This window comes from Hetaerina americana, unplaced genomic scaffold (genome assembly GCF_022747635.1).
Source record: "Hetaerina americana unplaced genomic scaffold, ioHetAmer1.1.p SCAF_12, whole genome shotgun sequence".
Classification (NCBI taxonomy): Eukaryota; Metazoa; Arthropoda; class Insecta; order Odonata; family Calopterygidae; genus Hetaerina; species Hetaerina americana.
The window spans coordinates 28,192,866-28,219,792 of record NW_027286292.1 but is presented as its reverse complement, the minus strand read 5'-3'; the positions used below and the strand labels follow the sequence as shown (position 1 = coordinate 28,219,792).

Sequence of the window (26,927 nt, the reverse complement as noted above, 5' to 3'; positions counted from 1 at the left end):
ACCAACTCAAATCATGGCAAACACAAATTATATCAGCTTTTGGGATCGTGCTGGTATTTAAAGTGGGATCATACTGGAAGTTTCATTGTTTATTCATTTTATTAATAGATATTCATTCTTATGAGGATCCTGGAAATAAGTAGAAAATACTAAATACCATATCGTAGGAGCAATTCTTCATAAATCCATAACCTGGCCGGGAATGATTTTATAGTGTTAATAAAATGAATAAATATTCCATTATAAATACACTGCTTATTTCATTGCCTGAAAATTTGAATCTGTGATACATAGCAGGCGTTTTTCAACATAGAGCAAACTTTTATTTTCTAAGCGCTCTAAAAAAACAATAACGTAAAATCTAGATTGTACAATGAAATCAATGGAGCATCTTTGCTTTCACAAAATATGCGAATATATATTTATAATTGTCTTGACATTTTATTCTTTAAATTAATAATTGTATCGCAATTATTTTAATACGTTTTATTTTTTTGCACGGAGTACCAAAGTATTTCACTTTACTTTATATAGTTAGACATTTCGGCAATATTGTTTACTTTACGTTGTTCTTTTATGGTAACTGAAAAGTTGACTTGATGAGGTAATATTTTTGATAAAATTATGAAAGGAGCCTAATAATTATTTTTTGTTCTTTTACTAAGGTCATTTAAAACAAATGCGGTTGGTACGTCTGTCTGTTCTTAGTGTGACTAATAATCACGAGACGAATATCCTTGTGGGTATTTCTTCGGATGTGGTTGGTAGCTTAGGTCATTAAAAGAACTGATATAAAGGGAGTAAACACAAGTAACAGTGCGATTGTTAATGTTCTAGAGTTTTAGTTTTCACATTTGACTGGCATTAGTTGAGGGATTTGTGTTCTCTTCAGATAATAGCAAAATGTCGCTTTATCCGTCGCTGGAGGACATGAAAGTAGATCAGTTATATAAGGTTAATATGTTATCCCTTGAATAACATTTCTTCGTTTACGCAGCAAGCATTAACCAAAGTTTAATTTTTCCAGGCACAAAGTGGCCAAACTAACAATCACGCCAGCCCTGCTTTCCCACAAATACCGAGTGAGACTGCCAGTGATGTTGCCCTTTATCCAGCTCTCAATGAATTTATGGGTTTAGAATTGCCTAGCGAGTGGTCCGGTCAAAGTAACGCAGTTGCCGTGGCTCCATCGGTAAGAGACAGTATTGCTTTGACACAAGACTTTCTTCGATATTTTCTATAGTTGTTAATTCCTTACATAATTATTTCTCTTTCAGTACGCCCTGTCAGGATTCAGTGGCCAAACCAGCTCCAACTTGATCGCTCCAATTTCTGGACAGTCACTGGGACTCCAGCGTGCACAAGTTACCCATGGAATTCGCGAGGTAAAACAAGTTACCCCCTATGGTCCATCGAATTTCTTAGAAGAGTTTGTGCGTAGAAATTTTGGTCCAATAGGAACAACGAAAAAAATAATTCAAAGTTAAGTTTGAGTCTAGAAGTTTCATCTTCCACATTTCTGAACATTCCCACTATTTTCTTTGCCACAAGTTTATATCGTGAAATACTCCACCGTTAATGTTGGAATTAAGGTAAATGGTTATCATTTATTTTTGCCTAATCAGTTGTCTGATATTTTTCACTGCGAAGTAGAGGCAAAATTAGGATCATTCATGTTGTGTTTCGTTAAGTTCTATTAGCCTTAAACCTGTCATATCAAACATAATTTCATGGCAACCAAGGTCAATAGTTATGTCACTATGCAAACGTGGACCATTTTGTCCCCAAAGAAAATAGCGTAGTACGTATTAATTAATAAAAATTGTATGGTTCACGTAAAAGCACATTTCGTTATTTCATGAGAAACTTTACAGAAATCTTTATTTATTACGGCACGTTATAGTAAATAAAATATTCTAAAGGTTAAAAAATTTTAAAGGTCCACGTTAGGGAAACCAATTGATAATTAGGCAATATTTAATAAATCGATGTTCACACTGCTCTTTGAGTTTAACCAGAAATGGTATGTGTAAATATGTGAGCCGTATCCTTATTTGTATATGGTTGAAAAATGCTAGCTGTGCCATGAGGAATAGATCTTAAAGTACATCAATTTGAATTACAAGAAAATAACACCCATTGATTTTTTGTTTCTGTGTTGATTAATGGATTATTTTCCACAATAAATCCATTGTTTAATGGACTGGGAGTTTCTATACATGAGGGGTCTATAGGAACTTCTGAAAGAAATACCTTCACCCAATGAACCACTCTTCAATGTAGCTGTACATTTAAGGAATTTCACTAAACAAGTTTGGAAGTGATCAAAACAATAACCAAGTAAGATTGATTTGAGGAATGAAAGTCATTAGAATGCTGAAAAGTGGGTACCCCTAAAATCTGTTTCACAGGCTGCCATGCCATGATATCTATTGGTGCATTCAATGTGACATGTTTGTTTGCAATTCCTTCTGTTAATTACTGAATTGATAATTAATATAAATTATATTAATATAATTAATTAAATTCATGAAATCATGAGTGAGGAAAGAGAGTTGGCTATAATAGAGGAAAAGTGGGAACATATCAAAGAAGGGTTATCAAGGGCTGCAATGAAACAAAGGAACTGTAAATAGAAAAAGGGCAAGGGAACTATAGATGAGGGAAGAGTTGACTAGAAGGATAGATAATGGAAGGAAATGGAGGAATATCATATAAACAGAGTTAGGTTAGGAGGAAGTATAAAGAACTAATGATTGAACTGAGGTGGGTAACAAATAGAGCAAAAAAAGCATTAGGGAAAACACAGCACCATGATACGGAAGTCTACAAAGAAAGGGTGAACTTGGTGCACTTAACAGTAAGGTTAAAATACTGTCAGGAAGTAAGAAGGAAAAATCATCACGAATAACCAAATATCAGTCAGGGAAGATTATAGTTAAGCCAGAAAAAATCCAAGAGGTCAAAGGAATATTTAGAGAAACTGTATGGTGAATAATTAGACAGAAAGTAAGATGTAGATGAGGATAGCTTAAGTCCAGGATGGTATGATTAAATTAAGGTTAAGGCTACTTCATGTGAGGATTACAGAACAAAAAGTTTGATTTCGCACATAGTTAAAGTGGTTCTCAGGATCATCAATTAGAGAATGGGGAGCATGGCAAATGATTACATAGGAGATGATCAGTTGCGGTTCATCAATGAGAGAGAAATCCATGATGCCATTTCATTAATGAGGTCGATAATGGAGAGGAACCTAAAATACCACTTGGATGTATTTTCCTGTTTCCTAGATTTTAGGACAATCAATTTTCCTGTTTCTTAGATTTAGGCAATAGATAGAGTAAATTGAGAAAAAATATATATGAGGGTCATCCGGAAAGTAGTACCCGTTCGTGAAATAAAGACACAAAAGTAAATATTAACAAACATAAAAAATTTTATTTGAAAGAGGATACTTTAAACTACTTCTCAACATAATCTCCAAGCAAATTAAGGCATTTGTCATAACGTGTGACAAGTTTCTGTATTCCTGCTGCATAGTCCTTCGCCGCCAGCTCATTGAGATACGCGAGGGACCCATCTTGCACAAATTTTTGCATAATGCAGATGGTGTTTAACAATTTCATGAACAATTGTTCGAGAAACATTGGGAAAATGCTCACAGATGTCATCAATTGTGACGCGCCGATCGTTCCTCACGAATTCGTCAACTGAGCTCACCAGTTGGTCTGTAATGACAGACGGTCTCCCCGAACGCTCATCGTCGTGTGTGTTCCCCCTCCCCATGTTGAAGTTGCGACACCACCGCCGAACAGACGACTCGTCCATTACATTGTCTCCATACACCTCCTTTAATTGGCGATGAATATCACATGGGCGAACGTTTCTTGCATTGAGGAATTTAATCACTGCCCTCACTTCACAACTGGCGGCGTTCTCAATTTTTTTAAACATTGTAAACAATCACAGAAACAACACAGGCAATGCTAGCGTCACGCAACTTGGCTCAGAGAAGGCAGACAAGCCACTGAAGCTATCTGACCTCGTCCAGCGGCTACTCGCGTCGTCAGCACTTCATGCGGCACGAACGGGTACTACTTTCCGGATGACCCTCGTATTTGCAGAAAATAGAGATAGGAGACTAATCTGCAACATGTACAAGTCTCATACTGCTCAGGTGCCAGTGGGGGATGGAGAGTAGTGGATGGGCAGTGTTAGGAAGAGGAGTAAGGCAGGTTTGTCCATGGTCCACATATTTGCGGTAGAAATGATTAAAGAGGCAAGGGAAGAACTGGAGAAAGGAATGAAAGTAGGAGGGGAATTCATAATATCAGTTCTGTTTGCTGGTGATCAAGCTTTAGTTAGTCAGTCAAGGGGGGGGTGGAGATGGTGCTGGGGATAACGTACTGGCTTCCCACCCAGAGAGCCCGGGTGCAAATCCTACCGGTGTTGAATATTTTTCAGAGGTATCTCAATCCCTACTTGAGGTGCTTTGTGGAGGGCACTCTGAGTGAGTACGCCGTCCATCGGATGGGACGTTAAACTGCAGACCCCTTGGTGCCTTTCGTAAAGAGTAGGCTAATGTCGATGCCGGGTTTCTCTCCACCCTTCATCCTTTCCTGTCCATCCCCTATGGCACAAATGACCTCAGCTGTTGGTCGCCTCCCCTAAATACTACTACTACTACTACCCAGTCAAGGGGTAGCAAGTATTGCTGAGCAAATTGGAAATTCAGTGCGATAGAAATCTGATGAGAATAAATGTAAATCAAATAAAGGTTATGCTGTTTTCTAGGAAGAGGAAAGCAGTGAGTACAAATTAAAATTGAAGGGTAAGAACAAGAGCAGGTGGTACAGTTTACATATATCAGAAGTTTTTTGGATCAAATGGTCAAAATATTAGAGACAAAAAACCATAAACACAGTAATCAACCTGAAGGTCGGTTTGGTAGGTGATAGTAGAGTTCACCCCCCTGGCCCCCCTATCCTGGTGTGTGAAATTCACACATCAGGATAGGGGGGCCAGTTCCTTTCCCTGTGCCGGCATAGTTTCTGAGGATGATCTGGTACCCAAAAAGTCACATAGCTTGGGTTGAGCTGCAGGTGCCCAGAGAGGCATGGCCAGGAATCAAACCCGGGCCCTCTGGTCAGTAGTCCAATGCTCTTGACTACTGCGACTCGCATTTGATACATAAGGAGAAGAATTGCATTGGGCAAAGAAGATTTCAAAAGGAGGGAGTTGATGTCCCCAAATGTCTATGGACCCCATACCAAATGTTACTGGTTAATCTTTAACTACATTCTACTTCCCTTAATTCCTTACAAAATCACTTTGCTTTTCCTCCCCTTTCCTCTTTTTCCCAACATTCTATTCACCATCTCCATCTACCATAGGGGCGCATTGCCTGTCAGTAATTCCTGCATCCACTTTTTCTGTTTTCTTTGAACTTTCTCACAACAACATTCTTGCTTCCTTTACAATAAATGTTTTTTTGTTTTCTTGTTCATCCAATTTTTTTTTGTTTTCATTCTTCCCGCTCACCTCCTAAAAGCCTCCAAGCTGTCCTTATCTAATGCTTTAATGAACAAGTTTCTGAACGATTTATAACTAGGTTCGTTAAAATTTTCTCTCATCTTTTCGGTACATCCCTACTTAAGTTGTATAATAATCATGTGGCACTTGATGCCCTTTCATTAGTGTTTTACAAAGTACAGTTATACTTGGAACTTAGTTCAGCTCTTTTATATTTTCTTATGGATGGTCATAAATTCTTACAGTATATTAATTGTAGGGCTTCAGTATATGTAGGTTTGCAGAGTTTGGTAGAAATAATACCTGGGGTTGAGTACTATACTGAGGTGGGAAACTAATGGGTGAAATAATTGTGGGAGAAGATGCAGTGCATGGATATGGTGAATTTACAAAGGAAGGGTGAAATTGGTGCATTATCAAGGAAGGTACTGTCAGGAAGTGAGAAGGGAAAATCTGGGCAAATAATCAAAGATAGGTCAGAAAAATTATAAATTGTAAATTATAAAGATTTAAGAGAGCTTGGAGGAATATATAGGAGACATATTTGGTCAAGATATTGGGCCATAAAGTTAAGACATTTGGATAGTTTAGCCAGACTTGATCCCTAAATATAAAGGCCATTATAGGAATTAAATCAAATAAGATGAGGATAGATAACATTCCTACACAAACACTTTAAAGAGTCTAGGAAAACATTGAGTTAATCTAGGCTAATTCATCTCATTTATGGGGAAGGAATGTCTCAGATATTTTACCAGATAAATTTCATTTCCCATTCCATAAAAGAGGCAACCATATGCAAGTGCAATTCTTCTCCTTACTTCCCTACTACTTTGACCGTGTTGGTCCAAAACACTTCCGAGATACGTAAACTGTTCTAACTGCTCTAGTTTTTGCCCTCCTCTTTTAGTGTTTAGCTTAGCCTTTTTCTTTCTGGAAAATCGCATAACCTCTGTTTTATTAATATTGATTCTCATCCCATACCTGTCGCACTGAATTTTCAATTCACTAAGCAAGGCTTGCAACCCCTTGGCTGACTGACAAACTAAAGCTTGGTCATCAGCAAACCTGACTGATTTCACGAATTCCCTGCCCACTTTCATTCCTACCTCCAGTTCTTCCCATGCCTCTTTAATCATTTCCTCTACATAGAGGTTGAATAGCAATGGTGAAAATGGGCAACCCTGCCTTTACACCTCTTCTTAACACTGCCCAACCGGACTCCCCGTTCCCCACTTGCACCTGAGCAGTCTGAGACATGTACAGGTTGCGGATTAGTCTCCTTTCCCTCCAATCTACTCCTATTTTCTGCAATATACTCATTAGTTTTTCCCAATTCACTCTATCAAACGCTTTTTCGAAATCTACAAAACAGGCAAATACCTCCTGGTTGTGTTCTATATTCCTCTCTATTAATAATCTCATTACTGCAATGGCATCATGCGTACTTCTCCTCTTCCAAAACCCAAACTGGTTATCCCCTAAGTAATTATTTGCCCTACCCTTCATCCTTTTGTTTAGATCCTGAGAACAACTTTAGCTGCATGGGATATCAAACTTATTGTCCTGTAGTCCTCACATGATGTAGCCTTTACCTTTTTCGGACTAGGAACTAAAACTGATCTTACAAACACTTCCGGCCAGATTCCTTCCTCATAGATACTACGAATCAGCCCATATAGCCTCTTCCTCCCACATTTTCCTAAACCTTTTAGTAGTTCCGCAGGAATGTTATCCACCCCCACGGCTTTGTTTAGTTTCATCTCCCTTAATGCCCTTACTATCTCATCGTCAAGTATGCCTGGACCTAAGCTATCTTCTTCTACGTCATGTTCCTTTTCTATGTCTAACTTTGTTGGTCTTAAGTTCTTTACAAAACAGTTCTTCTATGTACTCTTTCCATCTCTCTTGGATCTTTCCTGTGTCAACTATTTCCTTACCCGCCATATCTCTAACTGTTAGCATAGATCTTCCCTTCTTACTTCCCGATAAAGATTTAATCTTGCTGTATAGTGCACCAATTTCACCCTTCCCGTGCAAACAACTGTGCAAATTTATCACATTGTTCCTAAACCTGTGTCTAATCAGAATATAATCTAGCTGATACCTTTCTGAGTCACCTGGCATTTTCCATGTATACCTGCATCTTTTGTGGTGTCTAAACCAAGTGTTGGTGATGACTAACCCCTGTCTCCTGCACAACTCAACTGCTTTCTCCCCGCGGTCATTCCTCATGCCTAAACCGTAGTCCCCAACCTCATCACCATCTCTTCCTTTGCCTACCGTCGTATTCCAATCCCCCATCACTATCAAATGTTTCCCTGCAGGAACACATGCGATTATGTCCTCTAATTGATCGTATGTCCTATCGACCTCTTCCTCCGTATGGTTGCTCGGTGGCATGTATACCTGAATAATAACCAAGTTCGTCGGTTCTGTTTTTATCTCTGCTAGTAATATTCTATCTGTTACCTGTTTTATGTTGACTACGCTTCCTCCTGCCTCTTCATTTAATACTATGGCAACCCCTCATTGGCTCTCGTCCCTGCCCTCTGTATATTATTCTATAATTATCACTCCAGTAATCCCCGCTATCCTTCCATCTCACCTCGCATAGACCTAAAACATCTATTTTTCCCCTTTCCATCTCTCGCTTAATATTTTCCAATTTCCCTGTCCTCATCATTGTCCTAACATCCACGTTCCTATTCTAACTAATTTGGTCTTCTTCTCCTGCGTCTTCTGTCCTGCTGCTGCCGGTTTTCCCTTGCAAGGGTATCGTGGGATGACGACCGTGGAAGACTTGCCTCCCCCACTGCCGGGCACGACACACGGCCGATAACTCTGTGATATATAATTTCAATATTGATGGCATAGTATATCCTTGAAAGGGGGTTGATCGTCAGCCAAAGATGTCTAGGATTTGGATAGAGCCCCTCAATTTTATTGACAACTTTCTATCCCACTCATTAACATTTCAGTCACTTCTTGAAGCACTTCGGTTACTTCTGGATGATGGTCACCTTAATTTTGATGAGTAGTAACTCTTAGTTTTGCCATAGTATTAAATACAATTGTTTTAGCTCAATTTAACCTGCTTGTAACTCATATTTTTAATTTAAAACGTTAACAGGTAACAATTTGCAAGGGTGCAAATGGAAAAGTTGGTCTCAGAGTCAAAGCAATCAGCAATGGAGTGTTTGTGTGCTTGGTGGAAAAGGGAAGTCCCGCTGCAATTGTAGGCCTTCGTTTTGGTGATCAGATTCTTTCCATCAACGGAGAAAATGTTGCAGGTTACTCAATGGACCAAGTTCACTCAATGTTTCGCAAGGCTGAGGTCAATGGCATTAAGGTGATAGTCCGAGATAGGTAAGTTATTATGACAGAATTTTTGCTTTTTAACTCTTCTCTCTGAATATTTGCTCTAATGGTATTGCATATGATTGAAGAAAATCCCTGTGAATGTAATTATCGTGTAATCAAATTATTCACAAGAACCCTATTTCTTAGTTTGAATTACTAGATATATTAAGTAAAATTTAAAAAATAGCCCTGTTCATAAGTTTCCAGTGTGTTTGTATAAAATTTTCTTTAACTGACGTAAGAAATCAATGTGAGAAATTCAGGAGAGTTAAAACTTATGCAATGAAACCATAGTGTAAGTTTCTTGAGCGTAGGATATGTGATTGCCTTAGATTCCCATCTTGTAATCCATTTGAAAATTGCATCCTTCCATGTAATGCAGTTTATTAATTGAAATACATAAATTATATCGTTCTAACAGAGTAGCAAATATAAACTCTGTTTAGTACAATGAGTTCTGGTAATTTGGAAATGCACATTAAGTATATTTTTCTGAAATTGTAAAATCTTGGTTTAGTGTCTAAATTTCACAATAGTAGTGCTGAATGACTTGAAGTATTGTTAGAATTTCTGATAAAGTAATTAGTGAGTTAAATGTTAGAGAGTTGCTACAAAGCCTGTTAAGTCAGTGTTGTCTTGAATCAGTATGACGTCAATGGCATCAAAATGAAGTTAAGCATCTAAGGTACTATCTAAGCATATACTTTCATTTCTAAAGTTGGTTAAACTCTTCGGGGAGAACCTTACAATTTTTTTCTGTGTATTTTAATGGTATGTGCACTTAGTGCAGTGCTTCACACAACAGTGTGTAAGTGGCCACTAATACCAAATTTCAAATGGAATTCTCATTTTTGGACTATACAGTGGAGCCTTGTTTTTCAAGTACCTTGCATTGTGAGTAATTTGTTTAACAATAGAAAATATTTACTGAAAATTTCTCTTTATTAATGAATCTTTGCATAAAGATTGACTAGGAGAGGGGAATTCCTGGAATGGTTATATGCCTGCTACTTCATTTTGTGTTCAGCAATTGTTCCCCTTGCATATTAGTGTCACTTGTGATCACAGTTTTCCAAACTTGTTTCCGCACACATTATGATTGTTTTGCTCAGAGTTTAGTAATATTTTGTGTGCACTTTTAAAAATATTCCAGAAGAAGAATTGGCAATAAGGCAGCCATAGAATACAAAAAATAACAGTAAACATGAAAAGTAAAATCATTGAAAATTGGGAACGAGGTGTGAGTGTAGCTGATCTAGCCTGCACATACAATCAGTCAACATCAACAATTTGCATTTTGTTCAAGAACAAGGATTATTAAGGAGATAGATGCTTCAAAGAAAGTTACAATAACATCCACACAATGGGTACATATTCTCAATGATGTTGAAAGGTTGCTTCTCATATGGACAAAGGAAAAGCAATTACATTGGGACACTATTGACAAGAATTCCATTTATGAGAAGGGGAAAGTGATTTTTGCCAACCTCATTTGGAAGACGCAAGTATCATTAATATCTGAAGAAATGAATAACTAATATTAGCACTTCCACTGGATAAAATTTAGTTTACGACCAGGTTTCGGTGTATTAAATCATCAGATGATGATGTAATACATGGAAACCTGGTAATAAAATAATATTTATCCTGTGGAATAGTGCTACTATCAGTTATTCATTATGCTCAATTTCCACCATGTCATGCCTGAATTTACTCAATTTGATCTGAAGAAATATTTAAGGGCAGCCGACTGTGGTTCAAGAAGTTAACGAGAAGAACCAGCATCCATGGTGTTGGTAGGCATGGTGAAACAGCAATTTCTGAGTCAAAGGCAATCATCAGTGACTTCAGGAAGCTCATAGATTCTGAGGATTACCTGCCACAGCAGATTTTAATTGTGATGAATCTCTTCTGTTGAAAGATACCGAAGTGAACTTATATTTGTACATGTAACAGTAGAGAGAATACATTGCCTGGCCACAAGCTAATAAAAGGTCGTCTCATGCTGCTATTTTGTGCCAATGCAAGCAGGTTTTGAAAATTAAACCTCCAGTTGTTCGTCATTCAGAATGCACCTTCAAGAATCGTCAAGTCCCAAACAGTGGGCTAAATATGATGTGGAGGTCAAGGGGACTTTTGCATCATACTATTCATATGAAGCATTACCCTAATAAGGCAGTGGCTATGTGCACCAGAAATTTATTTAATGATAATACTGAGTTTCATTTTTGGAAAATTTTGAAGAATTGGCTAAAGCAAATTTCTGTAGATGGCTTTCTAGTGAAAAGGGATTAGATATGTATGATTAATATTAAACTCTCTTTCGATTTTGTTTTTACTAATAGAGTTTGCATTCGACGATAGAAAAGAAGGTGAACATGATCCACTCGCGTGAACAATGTACATGTAATTTTCTTTGAATTAACCTTTTACTTAATTTATTTTTTTGGCATTGAACACATTGTGTTCTACATTAATTTATGTGTGAAACATTGTTTCACTGAACAAGTTATCACAAATTATGCTTGTTATACAAGGTTCTACTGTATTTGATATTTGTCCATGCATTGCTTCTTAAACCATATTGAGTGAGTTAAGAAACATAATCCAATGAGTGTCCCAAACTCATTATTTTTTTTCTTATAGCAAGTTTTGTTTCAAATTGAGTAATTTTTTTGGATTTGAGCCATCCCTATTTTGTAAATTTTTGAGTAACTTATAGGAATTAGTTTGGGCTCTGCTCAGAAACAGTAAACTCCTTTAAGTGATGTAGATGTCCTGTTGCTACTGAGAGTAGGAGATAGTGTTGCTAAGTTTCCTGGTGAATAATCATGTAAAATTGAACATAATGGTTTGGGAATATTGGGAATGCTAGTGGATTTCAAATTTAATTTGGTAGCCATTTGGTCAGTCTCTGAAGCTATGTTTGTCACTAGTCTCCTCCAAGCAGAAAGAATTAGACTTCCAGATGTTATTTTTCTTCTTCTCTTTTTTAGCATTTTTCTTCTTCTGTGATGGGCATTATGCCATCCCCCCTGACTTCTTCGTAACCATGCATCAAATCCATTGTTACTCATTATTCTGTTTGGAAATTCATAGGCACATTATTTAGGTAATTAATTACAAACCCTGCTACTTGTTTTACCCCCTCCCCAATTTTCAATGTTAAAATTCCTTTCTTGTTTATCATTTCACAGGTTCCATTAATAATTACTTAGCTACTTGTCATGATGTTTTAGTGATATTCTCAGATTGGCTGATGATTGGCTTTTTATAATATAATTTCCTTGCATGAAGCAGAAAAGACTTTTTACCCTTTTTTCAATGCGTATAATATCCTAAATTCATTGCTAGCTGCTCTCATCTCTTCTGTCATCCAGCACTTAGGTTTAATTACAGCCTTTCCCAGGCACTATTCTTCTAAGAAAGCATTCTTCATTAAAGATTAGTTTTGCACTGCTTATGCAATAAAGGTACATTTCTTGTACACACTTTAAATTGAATTAAGTATCATATGACATCTTACACAATTGGTCATAGAAAAAAATGTACACTATCGATTGGGTAATACCTTCAATATTTCTTGCACACCACACCCTTTGACTTTGGGGTAAATGGCATTTTCACATAATGGTCAGAAATGCCCACTTGACTACAAGGTTGATATGCCAGGAAGAGGTTGTAGTAGGAGCTGATAAGTGAAGTCCATCCGCACAGACACAAGAGTTTCCCTAAGTTTAGCGGACAGATGGTTTTCGGAGGCAATATCAATATTGAAATTACCATGTATTGGACCCTTGCTTTTTTCCCCAGCACTTAGTAATAACTGCTCAAATTTAACAAAGAAATCCTCAACATCACATCAAGGGGGTCTCTATAAACTCACAGATGTCACAATTCTCATATTCTGAACATATTTCAACTCAACTGCTGCAATTTCTATTCACCTCTCTTTAGAATTCACTTATGTCAGTAAAGAGGCCTTAAATGAACACTCGTTTCTCACAAAAATACGCATGCCTCCATTTTTGTATTCTGAGCATCAAAAGAAATCAGCCAATTTGTATCCATCAAAACAATGGTTAGATATCTTCACTTGTACACCAGTGTTCACCTATGATGAGAATTCAAATACTGTATTCACACAAGACTGAATTTATTATCGGTACTTGGTAGCTAATGCGCTGAATGTTTTAATGTAAAATGGTGCATGTAACGAGCTAATAATCTTGTTTATTAATGTGCCCTAGTGTTGGAGGAATCGAATCTTACACAACTTGTATATCACGTAATCATTTGGGTCTGCCTCTGAGGTTGTAAGGACTCGGTGGAAATAGATGACGCAGACTCGTGGTGAACTGAGTTCACCCGGATCATGGGAGATGACTCCGTCCCCCTGGTTGTTGATATGGTTTCTTTTTTTTTTTTTAATATCAATGTGTTAAACCTGGATACTGTAACTCCATTTGGCCAGGATCCCTTTTTCTTCAATTTGTGAATGATCGACAAGTCAGTGGCCGAATTTTTTCAGCAAGTGGTTTTTGATCTTCTCCGGTTTAATGTTAAGTGAAGCATGGTTCACCAATGACCACACTTGCCTGGGAACACTAGTAAAGTCACTAGGACCATGTCGTTCCCAACAACCCAGGGCTTTTGATGCCAGTTTTTGTTTCCTAACTTTTGTTGCTTTGTTGCCTCTGAACTTTTCCCTTATAAAATACTTCCATGAAGACTACACATCCAGGCACTCGTACCTGATGAGTCTGAGATATGTACATGTTGTGGATATGCTCCTATCCCTCCGATCTACGTGGGTATTCTGAAAATTTTCTGACCTAACACATACATTTTTCCCTCAAATTTGTTATCTTTTGGCATAATTTCCTTAAAAGTGGATACACTTTTTCCAGCAATGCTCTTAACTTTTTTAACCCTTCTAAATAGTAGTTATCTTTCTCCAAAATATAGGCATTTACTTACTTATTAATTTAGCATTAATCTAAAAACAGCACTTTTTGGCCTTGACTTCAGATTTTTGACAATGATATATATGTATAACAGTAGACACAATCACAAACAACTGCTCTATGTGGAGGAAACCCACCTATACAGGAATCGAACACGCTACCTCATGGTTATCTAGCTGCCACCAGAGCCAGCAACTTGGATATGCAATAACCTCCTTGTCAGATGAAAATCTGTCCTCCTACTAAAGCATTAAAATTAAGAAACAGAAGAAAGTTGCTGGGGGCCAGATGTGGTGATAGTTTAGTAATCTGAAGTGCAATCCAATGGGACCACCGAAGAGTGAAGTTGTATTGCCCAAATGAAAAAGCACTTTCTTCTTTTTTAAATGCAGTCATTTTTGTCAGTTTCAGCCTTCAGCTTGCCCAGTAATGATGTGTAATACTCTTCCATTATAGTTTTCCTTTTTTTCTGATAAGTGATGGACATAATTCCATGACTATCCCAATAAAGTCTCGATCAACTCCCCAGCCGAGGTGAACCATCTTTGCCTTTTTCAAAGCAGGTTCACCCTGCAAGCAGTTCACTGTTTTGACTGTTCTTTCATCTTAGGAGTGGGGTGCAATTACAAATGGTCAGAAGTGCCCTAATAACAGTGTTTCACCAAAGAGAAAATCAAGATTGTGTTGTGGACCAAAAAAGGAAATAGTTTTAAAACACTGAACTCACCAAATATATCAAAACATTACCCTATTATTCATTCATTTTTGGTTATTGTAAATAGTGTAATTTTGCATGCTGTCCACAAGACTTTTTTCTGTGCATTTCAAGAGTTGACAGCTTCAGAATCATCTAAAAATTTCATTATTTCATCCAGTACTGAATTGTACACCAAGGGCAGATCTGAAAATGTTGAAAATCGAATGATTCTACGGTCAAAAATTGAGTAGCTTTAGGCGTGATGTGGTTGAAGTCAAACATAATGAATAACTGATCGTTGCACTTTTCCTGTGGATAAGTGCTACGGTCATTTATTCATTAGAATCTACAGTCATTTTAAAATTATTTTAATGCAAGTAATTACCATTAAGGTGTTTATAATTTTTCAATGGCTATTATCTGAATCACTTGAGATACAGTTGTAATGTAAGGTAAGTTAAAACTGGAATAGTGTAATGCCTATAGCCATTGATGCATTACATATTATTAGTTACTTGATGCTCAAGAATTTTAACTCCTGAATTATAGTTTGAGTTGGTTATATACAGTGTTAAAATATAATATAATGGTCATTACTATATGATACACTTGGTGACAGGAGGAAATAAATTTCATGCTGAAAACAAAAGCTAAATAAATTATATGATAAGCTAAATATTCAGTCAGAATTACGGGGAAATGATGCTGAAGCCATGTGAACTTACCTGAAACATTGCATTTCTCTCGAGTACTGTAAATTGAGCTACAGTGATACTTTGGTGCTAGTTGGAAATGCTCATGGTCATTCAATGTGTCATCAACTAGATGATAAATAATCCAAATCATGCCTTAATTTTCCTTTTCTATGTATAATTTTTTTAAATTTATTGACTAAAATATTTGTTTTCTGGTTCAAATCCATTCTCTTTAGGATGCACCATTCATTAATAGGCGTAAAACCTTGAAGGCACCATCCTTCATTTTGTCATTCATTCCATGTTCACATTCAATTTGTCATTTTCAATTTAATTTGCTAATCCATATTCATATGATTTTGTTAATTGCTCATTCTCTTTGTATTTTAGACCTTTTGAGCGAACAGTGACATTGCACAAGGATAGTGTGGGAAAGATTGGCTTCCAATTCAAGGAAGGACGGATTATTGGATTAGTTCAAGACTCCTCTGCCGCACGGAATGGCCTTCTCACTGACCATCATCTTTTGGAAGTGGATGGACAAAATGTAGTTGCTGTTCCTGACAAGCAAATTACCAGCATTATTGATGCTGCTGGGCCTGTAGTCACTGTTACTGTGTGCCCATCCTTCATCTATGATCACATGATCAAAAAGTAAGTGCATAGGGTAATTGGAGATTTAAATATGGAAAAATTGTAGATATTTTTCATTGTTTTGCAAAGACAAATGGGAAGTTAAAGTAATTCATTGGGTGTAAAAACATACCTAGTCTAACATATATGAGTCCCAATCTGTGGGGTTGTTTATTATAAATTAGTGTGATGTAAATTTTATTCAATTAGTGCAATAGCTTATGATAAATCATATCACAAGTTGTAATATGCATAATTTTTAATAAATAATGTAATTAACTAAGATTCAACAGTTAATGCCTTGCTTATATTATGAAAACAAAATTGACATGAATTTTGTAAATCACAATTTTATGATAGTAAAAAATTTTTCACTATTGCTTTATCTATGAGGCACAGCAAATAATTGATTAGCAGTAATTTGTGCAAGCAGTTTTAAAAGGATGAATGAAATCATTGAAATGTTGGAGAAAAATAAAAAAAAATTGTCCAAATATATATTTCAGAATTATATAATATGCCTATGAAAATATGGCCTTAGTAGCCTTGAAATTCTGTGTAGTCTAACTTTCTGTAATTTCCCCCCCCCCCATAACTGCTCTGGATAGTCAGCACTCACCTGTATTGTCTATAATTTGGTTTTTCCCTACATCAAAAATGGATTTCGAAGCTGATCGAGTGACCAGCTGAAGTCAAATTGACAATTTTAACAAATAATCTAACACGAGCTATCATAACGTAGCAATCTACTCCACATCCTCAATGACAGTCATAACTGTTTCCATTGTAGTCAAATAATAACCATAAAATATAAATCCAAGTGAAACACTACCAAGCATTTATCATTCTGGCAACAGGGCCATATGCGTTATTGCATGAAGAAATATGAAAATCTAATCTAGAACTAATGCTAAAGAATAAGGTACATTACAATAATGGGAATAACCCCTTACAGACATTGTATTTTTCACCTTTTGAAATTCAATTAGGGTTCTATCCCTATTCATTTTTTATCCTTTCTGTATGCCATACTCATATGACTTTTTTGATCAATTTGCCACTCAGAGCTCATCACAAATACATTGAAATAGCACAACAATATAGTGACAAATGTACCAAAGCACTCCACTCAGCTAATACAAAATAGCATACATACCACTGAACCACACATTTTTATTTACGCACACTATATTATGCATATGTTGCATAGAGGGTCTGTTGTGAGAAAGATGCTTCCTGTGTCAGAAGGAAAGTCCTATGGGCAATGTTTTGTAATCTCAAGAGATAGGGTGACCAGGAAGAGAGAGCACAACTAATAAGCCACAGCACATCTTTCTTTGATCATTTCATTGTTTTTCTCATGATTGTATAATATGATAAATACATAACTGCCCTGTCTACGCCTTTCATGAACTTATGGCATTTCAAAATGCAGATGTGTTTTGATTGGCAGTCCTGTGATTCTATCTTTCAGCCATGTATTGCACATCCTAGCGCTGTGAATAGTACTTATTATCCTCACCTCCATTGTGTCTTTCCAAATCACCGGAAGCACTTCACCTTTACAAGAAAATTTGCCCTCTAACTATTTCATTGTTTTCGCCTTGCTCTTCAATGTGGCAGGGAACCCTCTATTCAACCTGAGATTCCTGATGAAGTATTGTCTTCATTGGTGCTCTTATCAGAGTCACTTTCATGTATTAAGAAAGGAGTGGATTTTTTATTTCTGAGCTTCACTACAATATCGGAATTGCTTCCGCTCTCTTCGTCATAAATGTACTCTAATGGCACATCTGACAAGTTATCGGCGCACAGATCTAATAAAATTTCCTCCCTGCGTAAAGCACTCTCTTTCCTATTTCATACCATTATATGGAATATTCCTTTAAATATTAAAAAAAATACAAATTAAGGAAACCCTCTTGTAAGACAAACCCCAAAGAAACTAACTGCTCAAGACACATCGAGATAAGGAACTGACCTGAGCTGTAAAATCGATGATTCATTATTGGCCCCTCATTCTTTTCACAATGAATATTTACGTTAATGGAGCAGGGCTGGGCGTGCATTCCATTAGCCGGGAGTGGAACTTGTAGGCAAGGCAATGGTCCTTAAAATGATAGAGAGTTACCTTGCCGATAGCTTAGCTAGGGCCATGTGGATTAACAGAAAATGAGGCAAGGCATACAGGTCCCCGAAGAAGATATGAAATATTACCTCTGAAATGAAGAGGGATGACAAATAAGTTTCAAGCTTTTGAAATTGTAGTTGTGTGCCATTACAGAAAAACAGTCTGGGATTTAAATACAGTTAAACAGCTTATTCTATTAAAATTACTCAATGAAATCAAGAATTAAGTTGAGACTGTTTATATAAAATAATGAAAAGCAAATGAAAAAGTACCACCAATGCAAAAATTTCCGAGTGTAAAAATCATTCGCCTTGACCGGGATTCGAACCCGGATCCCTCAATGTCCGGTGAAGTGCTTTAGCCAGTTAAGCTATCGAGGCATCCTCTTAAACTCTGAAATTTTGGGGGCTTTAAAGGAACGAGATTTTGTGACAAAATACTATGCCTACAATGTCGCAGGCATTCGTAGTCGTGCGTGACGCGCCACAATCCGCGAGCTTAAAGCCAAATTTTAAACACTTAGGCTGTTTATACCTTGGCGAATTCCAAAGAAAACAGCGTAAGTGTTTAAAAGTTGGCTTAAACCTCTTGGACTGTGGCACGTCGCGCACGACTACGAACGCCTGTGACATTGTATGAACGGTATTTTGTCTTAACATCTTGTTCCTTTAAAGCCCCCAAAATTTCAGAGTTTAAGAGGATGCCTCGATAGCTTAACTGGCTGAAGCACTCGACCGGACATTAAGGGATCTGGGTTCAAATCCCGGTCAATGCGAATGATTGTTACACTCTGAAATTGTTATATTGAAATGCACATTAGTGGATGACTCCATTAAAAGTTACTGTTGCGGTATCTCCCGCAGTTTCTTTGGAATTTACCACCAAATATGTAATTAATGTTAATTAAAAGTTTAAAATAATGCTCCTAAATGACCAGAATTCTCACCATCCGTATGCAAGTGTTACATCTGTACGTATGTGCTGTGCGTAAGAAAATTTTTTAGAATTGAATCAGGGGTCATTATAGCATTTAACTGGGGAAACTCGGCAAAGAAACTTAAATTGGGTTTTCCATTTATATGTTTTTTGAGACTATGTTCATTGGTCGTCTGCACAAGGCTTCATTGCATGTGATATTTCCACCTTTAGTTGTCCCCTGACAATATCTTCTAGTCACTAGTTTCTGGTGATGTGGTGTCTGAGACACCACATCACCAGAAACTTGGGCACTGGAAATGTGCTAATAAATTAATAAGCTCATTATTAAGCATTTAATTAGGTTATTAATTAATTAATTATAATGGGATTATTAGGTCATATTTCTCCCATTTTTGTATTATTTATTTATATTGTGCCTATTTAGGAGTGTGAAAATTAATGATATCACTTGCACAAACAAATCTCTATAATCCTGGAGTACCAATAGCAAGGCGTTAGCCCACTTGCTGCTTGAATGGCAAAACTTTTGCACAAAATCAAAATTCCTGGCAATATCTCATGCCAATCTCACATAGTTGTCCCTTTCCTTTTCAACACATTCTCTCTATCCACCTGTTCTAACATGGCCAATACCATTCCCTTCTGGAGTTGTTCTTTCTCCAGCTCCAAATTTGCCACTTTCTTAACTACAAGATCCTCCCATCTACCCTCTACAATCCTGGCACAACCCTCAACCCCCTTGAGTTATGGCTCTGTGAAAAACTCAAGGCCTTGTCCCTTTATTGATGCCTGCATTATGGTTACTCCCTTGAATTTCATACTACTCAAGAGAAAATTGTACTAATCCCTCCCCATGATACCACATCTTTCCATGTATGATTTCTAATACTCTCATGTGCTAGAGCTTAATTCCAATTGTCCTCTACCCTACAGGCAAAATATTGAACTTTGAGTGTAATGTTAATTTGCACCCTGAACTCTATTCCTAAAATATTTAAAACTTCCACAAATTTTGTACTGGGAGAGAAATGATTGATAACGTAGCTCAAGTATGATCAAGACTTATCGCTCTTTAATGTTGATGTTTAGGTTTCCATGGTGTTTATCAGTAGAATTTCTTTCTTTTTTTGGTCTTCACTGTGTATGCTGACATAGTTGACAGCAGGAACACGAGGGAAATTGTTGTCAACGATGTCAACGTATGCGGTGAAGGCATGAAAAATAGGGATCAAAATTATTGCTGTGTGTTTTTCATCATTTGACTTACTGCCTATCAGGAAGTTGCATCTTTTTCCATGGCAGAGTTCATTACTAAAAGCGCCGCTATCAACCGAACAAATAATCAATTAAATAGATAATGGTAGAGTTCACACAAGACTAAGCCCAACAGCATGTGAAATTCACACATCATGGTAAGGAAGTCATATCCTTACCCTGTGCTGCCTATGGTTTCCCATTAAGTTTATTACCCCATCTATTTTCTCTATTTTAAAATTATATTAGGCAAAATTTATTTACTCATTTTCTGTCGGCTGTATCTCAATTTTTTTCTGATATTTGTTGGAATAAGTAAGTTAATACTTTTGATGTATGCATAATTTAGCCAATAGTGCAAACGTCTCCACCCCTGCTGGCCATTGGTTTCTTAGGCATTTGCACCACTCTACATCTCCAAAAATCAGGGACAGTATTTCCAGCTCATAGATTTCACTAGTCATTCTAGAAATTGCCTTCCTTGACCCTTCTCTAGTTGCTTTTGAGAGTTCTGCCGGTAATCTCTCAATTGCAAGTATCTTTATAAATCTTAGTTTCCTAAATGTCTTGAGAAACTCATCTTTCATTATACTATTCACTTCTTCAGTCTTATCCACTGCTTTCTCCATATTTAATACAGATCCTAAATTCTAAGGCAATGCTTTTTTTTTCAAGATATTCTTTCCATTATGGTGCTGTCTAAGTGTTCAAAAATAAAGTACCCCTTCTTCATTCTCTAATCCATTACACTGCTATTTCTTGTTTCCATTAAGTATTTGTTGTCTACCTTGGAAACCTTTGGAAAAAAAGTATTTGTTTTTCAAAATAATCTCCTTTCAGCTCTATACACTTTTCCCAGCGATGTTCAATAAGTTTGATATCCTTTTTATAATGAGAACTGTCTTACTCCTCAAAATAGCCATTAACTGCCGGCATCACTTCATTGTGGTTGGAAATTCATTGACCAGCGAGCCATTTTTTCAAGTTGACGAGATGGAAATAACCCAAGGGGGCTAAATCTGGCAAATAGTGTGCATGAGGTAGCAAGTCAAACTTTAATTCATGAATTTTGGCCATTGCAATAAAGGATTTGTGAAGTGGTCCTAACGCATTGTCTTGATGGATTAGGACCAGCTCACATGCTCACAGCTGGAAATGAATTGTCTTGATGAAACACACTTTCTTCTTAGTAGCCGCTTTTGCTTGATTTCTTCGCTCAAATGTTGCAATAAGTTGGCATAATACTCGTCGTTGATAGTTTTTCCTTTTTCAGGATAGTCAATGAAAATTATCCCACGCACATCCCAAAAAACTGACGCCGTGACCTTGCCTGCAGATGAAACTGTCTTCCCCTTCTTTAGAGCTGGTCCTCAATTTTGAATCCATTGTTTTGATTGTTCTTTTGTCTTGTTTGTGAAGTAATGGACCCATGTTTCATCCATGGTTATGACACGGTGCAAAAATTCTGCTTTTTTGCTGTGAAACTTTGCTAAACACTCACTTGAAGCATCTTCATGACACTTGTTTTGTTCGAGTGTGAGTAAATGCAGCACCCATCTTGCACACAGCTTTCTCACGTCCGAATTTTCAGTTAATATGCAATGTACCGCACTTTTTGAAATGTCTACTATGTCTGCTAGCTCGCGCACTTTCAGTCGATGATCATCCAGTATCACTTAGTGAATTTTCCTCACCGTTTCTGGAGTCGTCACCTCATTTGGTCGACCAATGCGATACTCGTCTTGCCAGTTTGTACGGTCGTGTTTAACCCATATTTCACTGTTGTAAACAAAGGAGTAGACTCACTCGGAGTAGATTCCAGTTCAGCTTTTATATTGGTTGGGCTGAGGCCTTTCAAATAAAAGTATTGTATCACATAACGATGACCAATTGTCTCCATTTTCACAAATTCACTGAAAGCGTTCACTAATGATGGCTGCCAAATAAATACTACACAACATAGCATCTTCAAACTTGAAACATATGCTTTAAGATTGCACACTTTCTAATACAGTGATATTTTTTAAACAACTACCGCCATCTCTAGTTCAGGCCGGGTACTTATGGGACCGCCCTTGTACCAGATCAGTTTGTGAAAATAGCATTGATAATCCATTTTTTCTAGGAATAGTTCAATATTTACCTGGATAATGTGTATATACTTAGTTCTCACTTTATATTTATTTTAAATGTCATCTGCATGGAGATGGAAGTGGTTTTTTTTAGTTTGAATGGTGAATTTATGCAGGTAATGTTTAATTTCAACCAAAAGCAAGAGAAAATGAGGGAGAAACTTGCAATATTTGACGAAAGTCTTTGGATTCTTCCGCTAATATGATGTACTAGACAGAAAATTTGTTCAATTCACATTCTGTGAGGAAAGAATGAAGTGATGCATTTATTGTTAATGCCAGACAGTAAAATTTATAGTGTTAGTGGTTCAGTTTAAAGTTTTTGATCATGGTATTCCTCTTGCCCTCCTCCCTCCTATCCCTCATTTACACCTATGCCTCTTGAGAATAAATGATTCAATTTACCACGCTATATAAGTGATAAAATAAAGTAATTAATGGCTAAATTTTGGATCTTTTCTGGAAAAATGCTTAGACTAACTAATGATGGTATTCATTTTTTCCAGGATGGCCTCAAGTCTGCTGAAGAATTCAATGGATCATTCTGTTCCTTCTATTTAATTTGCCAAAATAGAACCTATTTCATATTTTTTCTATTTTTATACCCTGATTAATCAAAATTGTTTGCCATACTTTTATGTTGTGATATGTTTATTGAATTTATAGCCATTTTATTTTTGTCTATATCTGAAGAGAATTATATTGTTTGCCTTATATACATGAATTGAATGAGTACATACGTTGTATTGTATGTTGAAAACAAGTATTGTAGTTACAAATCAAAAATATTCACACATTTCCTCAGAATAGTAATCTTCTTTTAGTATACTCACTCTCTTAAAGTCTTCTCTGTATTCATTAGTTTACCCTTAAGTGTTATATTATTCATAACTCATTCAATTTTCAGCTTTAAAAGAATAATGTTATGAAATGTGAATTTACATAACGGGATTAAATCATATGAAAGGCATTTAATTCTCAAGGGTTACATTCATTAATGACCAAGATACTGCTGAAGAAGAAAAGTACATTCAATGGTAAAAGTTCATGTGAAATTCCATGCCATCAATGAGAATTGAGTATTTCTGAATGGTATTTTTTTATATGAGGTGATGCATTTGTTGGAGATAAGTGAGGAATTAATATATGTTATAATTCTTACACTTCTTAGCTTTTAATATCCAAATTGATGGTATTTGGGTACATCACAAGTTGGATTTTTAAATGTTGTATATAGAGTAATAATGTCAAACTTTGCCATTTTTAATTATAATGAGAACAACCTGTGATCTTTATGTATTTACAAATAGAAACCTAGGGATATGGCAATATGAGCGTGCATTTTTTTGAAAATGATGTTCATTTAACTTGGATTTATTTGTTCAGTTGCTTTATATAAAAAGTCTAGGTTGATGTGCTGCATTTGTAATGGCTCCAAATTGTAAATTACTTGTGCACAAAAAGTTACAAAATAAACAAATTGTATACATTGGTTGTTTTTTTTGCCAAATGGAATTAGTGGTATAATTATAAAGGGAATTGAGTATGCTTAAATGGAGTCTGATGCTGTCATTACCAATTTAATGAATTGAGGCCAAAATATTCTATAGAAATGCATTCCTGTGCTTGCTTTCTTCATGAATTAGTCTGTATGTGAAGTGTGCATGTGTAAGTTAATATGCCTATTCTCAAGGCATGAAATTTCAAAATCTAAAAGGAATCATTTAGTAGAAGAGCTATATTAAATGTTATGGTTCTAAATGTTTTACCAAAGTTTTGAGTACTTAGTCTTAACTTGGTAGTTAGTGTTTTATTCCCTCGGTAGCACATCTCAGGAATAGGGCGTGCTGAAACAAAATTTATCAATAAATATTTAAGAGATACGTAAAACAGCAGTCACTGACCATATAGCTCTGTTTATAGAGGATACGGCAACATAACTTTTTTTATAGGGGTTTTGCTTTATAAAAAAGGAAGTTATGTTGCCACACCCTGTAGATTTTAATGCAAAAATATCAGGACAGAACTACTAAACTCAATCATCCACAGCAGTCAAAAAAAGAAAATTGGCCTACAAATTTTACAACATTGGATGATTTGGTAAAAAATGTCAGTACTTCTTGATTCAAAGTAGTTGGACAATAATAATTATTATCAATCAAATTTTATGTCAGTAACCACAGTAATCAATCTGAAGGTTCGTTTTATTTGTGAGGGTAGGCCTCACTTAATATTTAGCCTAATGGTGTGTGAAATTCATACATCTTGATATGGGGGTCAGTTACTTTCCCTTTGCCACCTGTTATTTCCCAGGAAGATCTGGAGAAGCTGAAGGGAACCTAAAAATAAACTCAGGCCCTCATAGTCCATAGCATATCTATTGTCTAACACCCATTAACCACAATTTTTATTGTTGTTATAGCTTTAACGTGATAACACTGATTGTACTAAGTAATTTATCAGTTTTTAAAAGTCATTCTCTTATTTCTTTGGAATGAGGCAAGGAGAAAATAATGCATGTAGTAGATGGATGCTGAAGATTAAATGGTCGGATAAATTTAGAAACAAAAAATTTTATCCATGCAAAATAACATTAGACAAATGCATTCCAGTCTAATTTCATAGCTTCTACAATATAGCTTTGCCAAGTGAAGTATGTTCCAATGTGCTGAGTATCTTTTCACATGCCCCCTTCTTCATAGTAAAGATAAATACAGCCTGGTTTGCCTGACCTCTATGGAAGATTTTTTCTTTTCAACAGCCTCTTTCACTGACATGGATGGTGTTTGGTCAAGTAGACAGCATACCCCTGTCAGGCACATACACAAGACAATTAAAATACATCTGCAACCATTCGTGAAAGTCATGGTACCCTGGAAAAAGGATCAAGGTTTCTTGTCCTCAGACCAAGGTATGGATTCTCCTGAGTAAGGCTGACACCTTGACAGCACAGAAATTGGAGTTTTCTTTCTAGATCTCCCTATTTTCAGGGGACCAGATGAGTTCCCCAACAGCCTACCAATTGTCAGAGAACACCCTGATACTCCTGGCTAACACTGATGGCACCCCTTTATTTCAAAACTTCATTGCACATAAGCAAAATCTCAATCTTATGATGGCATCATCACTTATATCTTTCTGCACATCTTGTAGTGTCTGTGATTCTGCATGTCATGCTCTGGCTTCCTATGGTGGATATGATTACTCCAGAACTCTCATGTAGGTACAGTATGGGGAAGAGCTGAAACCTGAGTTTCCAAAATATACTAGTGTTGTATGACCTGTGATAATTCCTCCAGGAGTATACAGCAAGACATTCTGGAACATGGAATATATGAGTAATAGTGGAGAAAAGTACATTAATCAATGGAAATAAGTTAAAAATTTAAAAGTTATTTTATCATTATGCAACAGCAGTTCATAGTTGCATATTTTATTATTTGATTTTAAGATAATACTATTATAAGTATAATTATAACATTAACTCCTGCAATGAAACCTGGAATATCATAATACATAAATGTGGAATTTAGAATCTTTATTTGAAATGAAGAATGACCAAAAATCAATTAATAAAATATTAAGTAAGGATAATTTATGGGAATATTAGAAGAGAGGTGGGAATTTTAAGAAAAAGGCGGTGAGATTTTCACAGGGTGCATTGGAATGGTTAATATGAAATGAATTAGAGAAGATATAATTTTTAACCATTAATCTGCAGGAAACATAATTTTACATGTGTTTGGGCAGCTGCGGGAGAACTACTCTTGTATGATTGACTGTCTCTTGCTTCCAAGGCTAGTACTTTATGACCATCTTTCTTCTCAAGAAAGGTTCAACTCCCTCTAACCCAAACTGGTTTTTCCCTCACTTGTTTGAACTTGCATTTCATCATTTAGATACGACCACTCTTTCCAATTGTTTGCTACTTTCAGTAAGAAAATATTACGTAGGTGAAGATCAATGGATTTACAAACAATTTGGCATTTGCATAATTTTCCACAAAAGTTAAAAAATTTCAAAATAAATTTCTAGACTTCAAAGCTCTAATAGTGAGTATTTGAGATGTGCTCTGTGATAACTTGTTGGGACATGAGGAAAGTAAAGGTAATTGGGGAATTATAAGTATCTTCTACCTACTTTTCCTTTCCCTGCCAAAGAGAGTGCCAATAAGTAAAAAAACTTGTAAAATTGGGTGGAAGACATATTTTAAAGATCCTAACGAAATGATGGAATACATATTTTCAAAATTTTAACTAAATGATAAGTTGGTGAAATTTTTGAGATACTAACAGTCAAGTCTTTGCAGTTAAGAAATGATGAAAGATCGAGCAATACCTTTATGATGTGGGTAGCAAGGATGGAATACAGAAGCAAGACAGGAAAGTATATAAACAAGTGGCTGATATGAACGAGGGAGGAAGTTATTGCCTGTGAAAAGTAAATTAAATCCACAAAATTGTGTAAAATTATCAAGGACTGTCCGAAATCTACTATTAGGTAAGCTACCAAATTAATACTTCAACTTCATTGCAGGATTTTTAAAATATGATAATGCCTTTTTGCCCGGAGAAAAATTCG

The 26,927-nt window shown here is 36.2% G+C and overlaps 1 protein-coding gene across 1 annotated transcript; it reads left to right on the top strand.

The window, feature by feature from the left end:
• The first annotated feature begins 606 nt into the window (after positions 1 to 606).
• Positions 607 to 23,835, top strand: LOC139685747 (syntenin-1-like). Its single transcript, XM_071582811.1, has 6 exons — positions 607 to 954; positions 1,028 to 1,192; positions 1,278 to 1,385; positions 8,669 to 8,904; positions 15,648 to 15,911; positions 22,853 to 23,835. Exons 1-6 carry the CDS (start codon positions 904 to 906, stop codon positions 22,905 to 22,907), a joined length of 879 nt encoding a protein of 292 aa, XP_071438912.1. The 5' UTR covers positions 607 to 903; the 3' UTR covers positions 22,908 to 23,835.
• Positions 23,836 to 26,927: the final 3,092 nt, after the last annotated feature.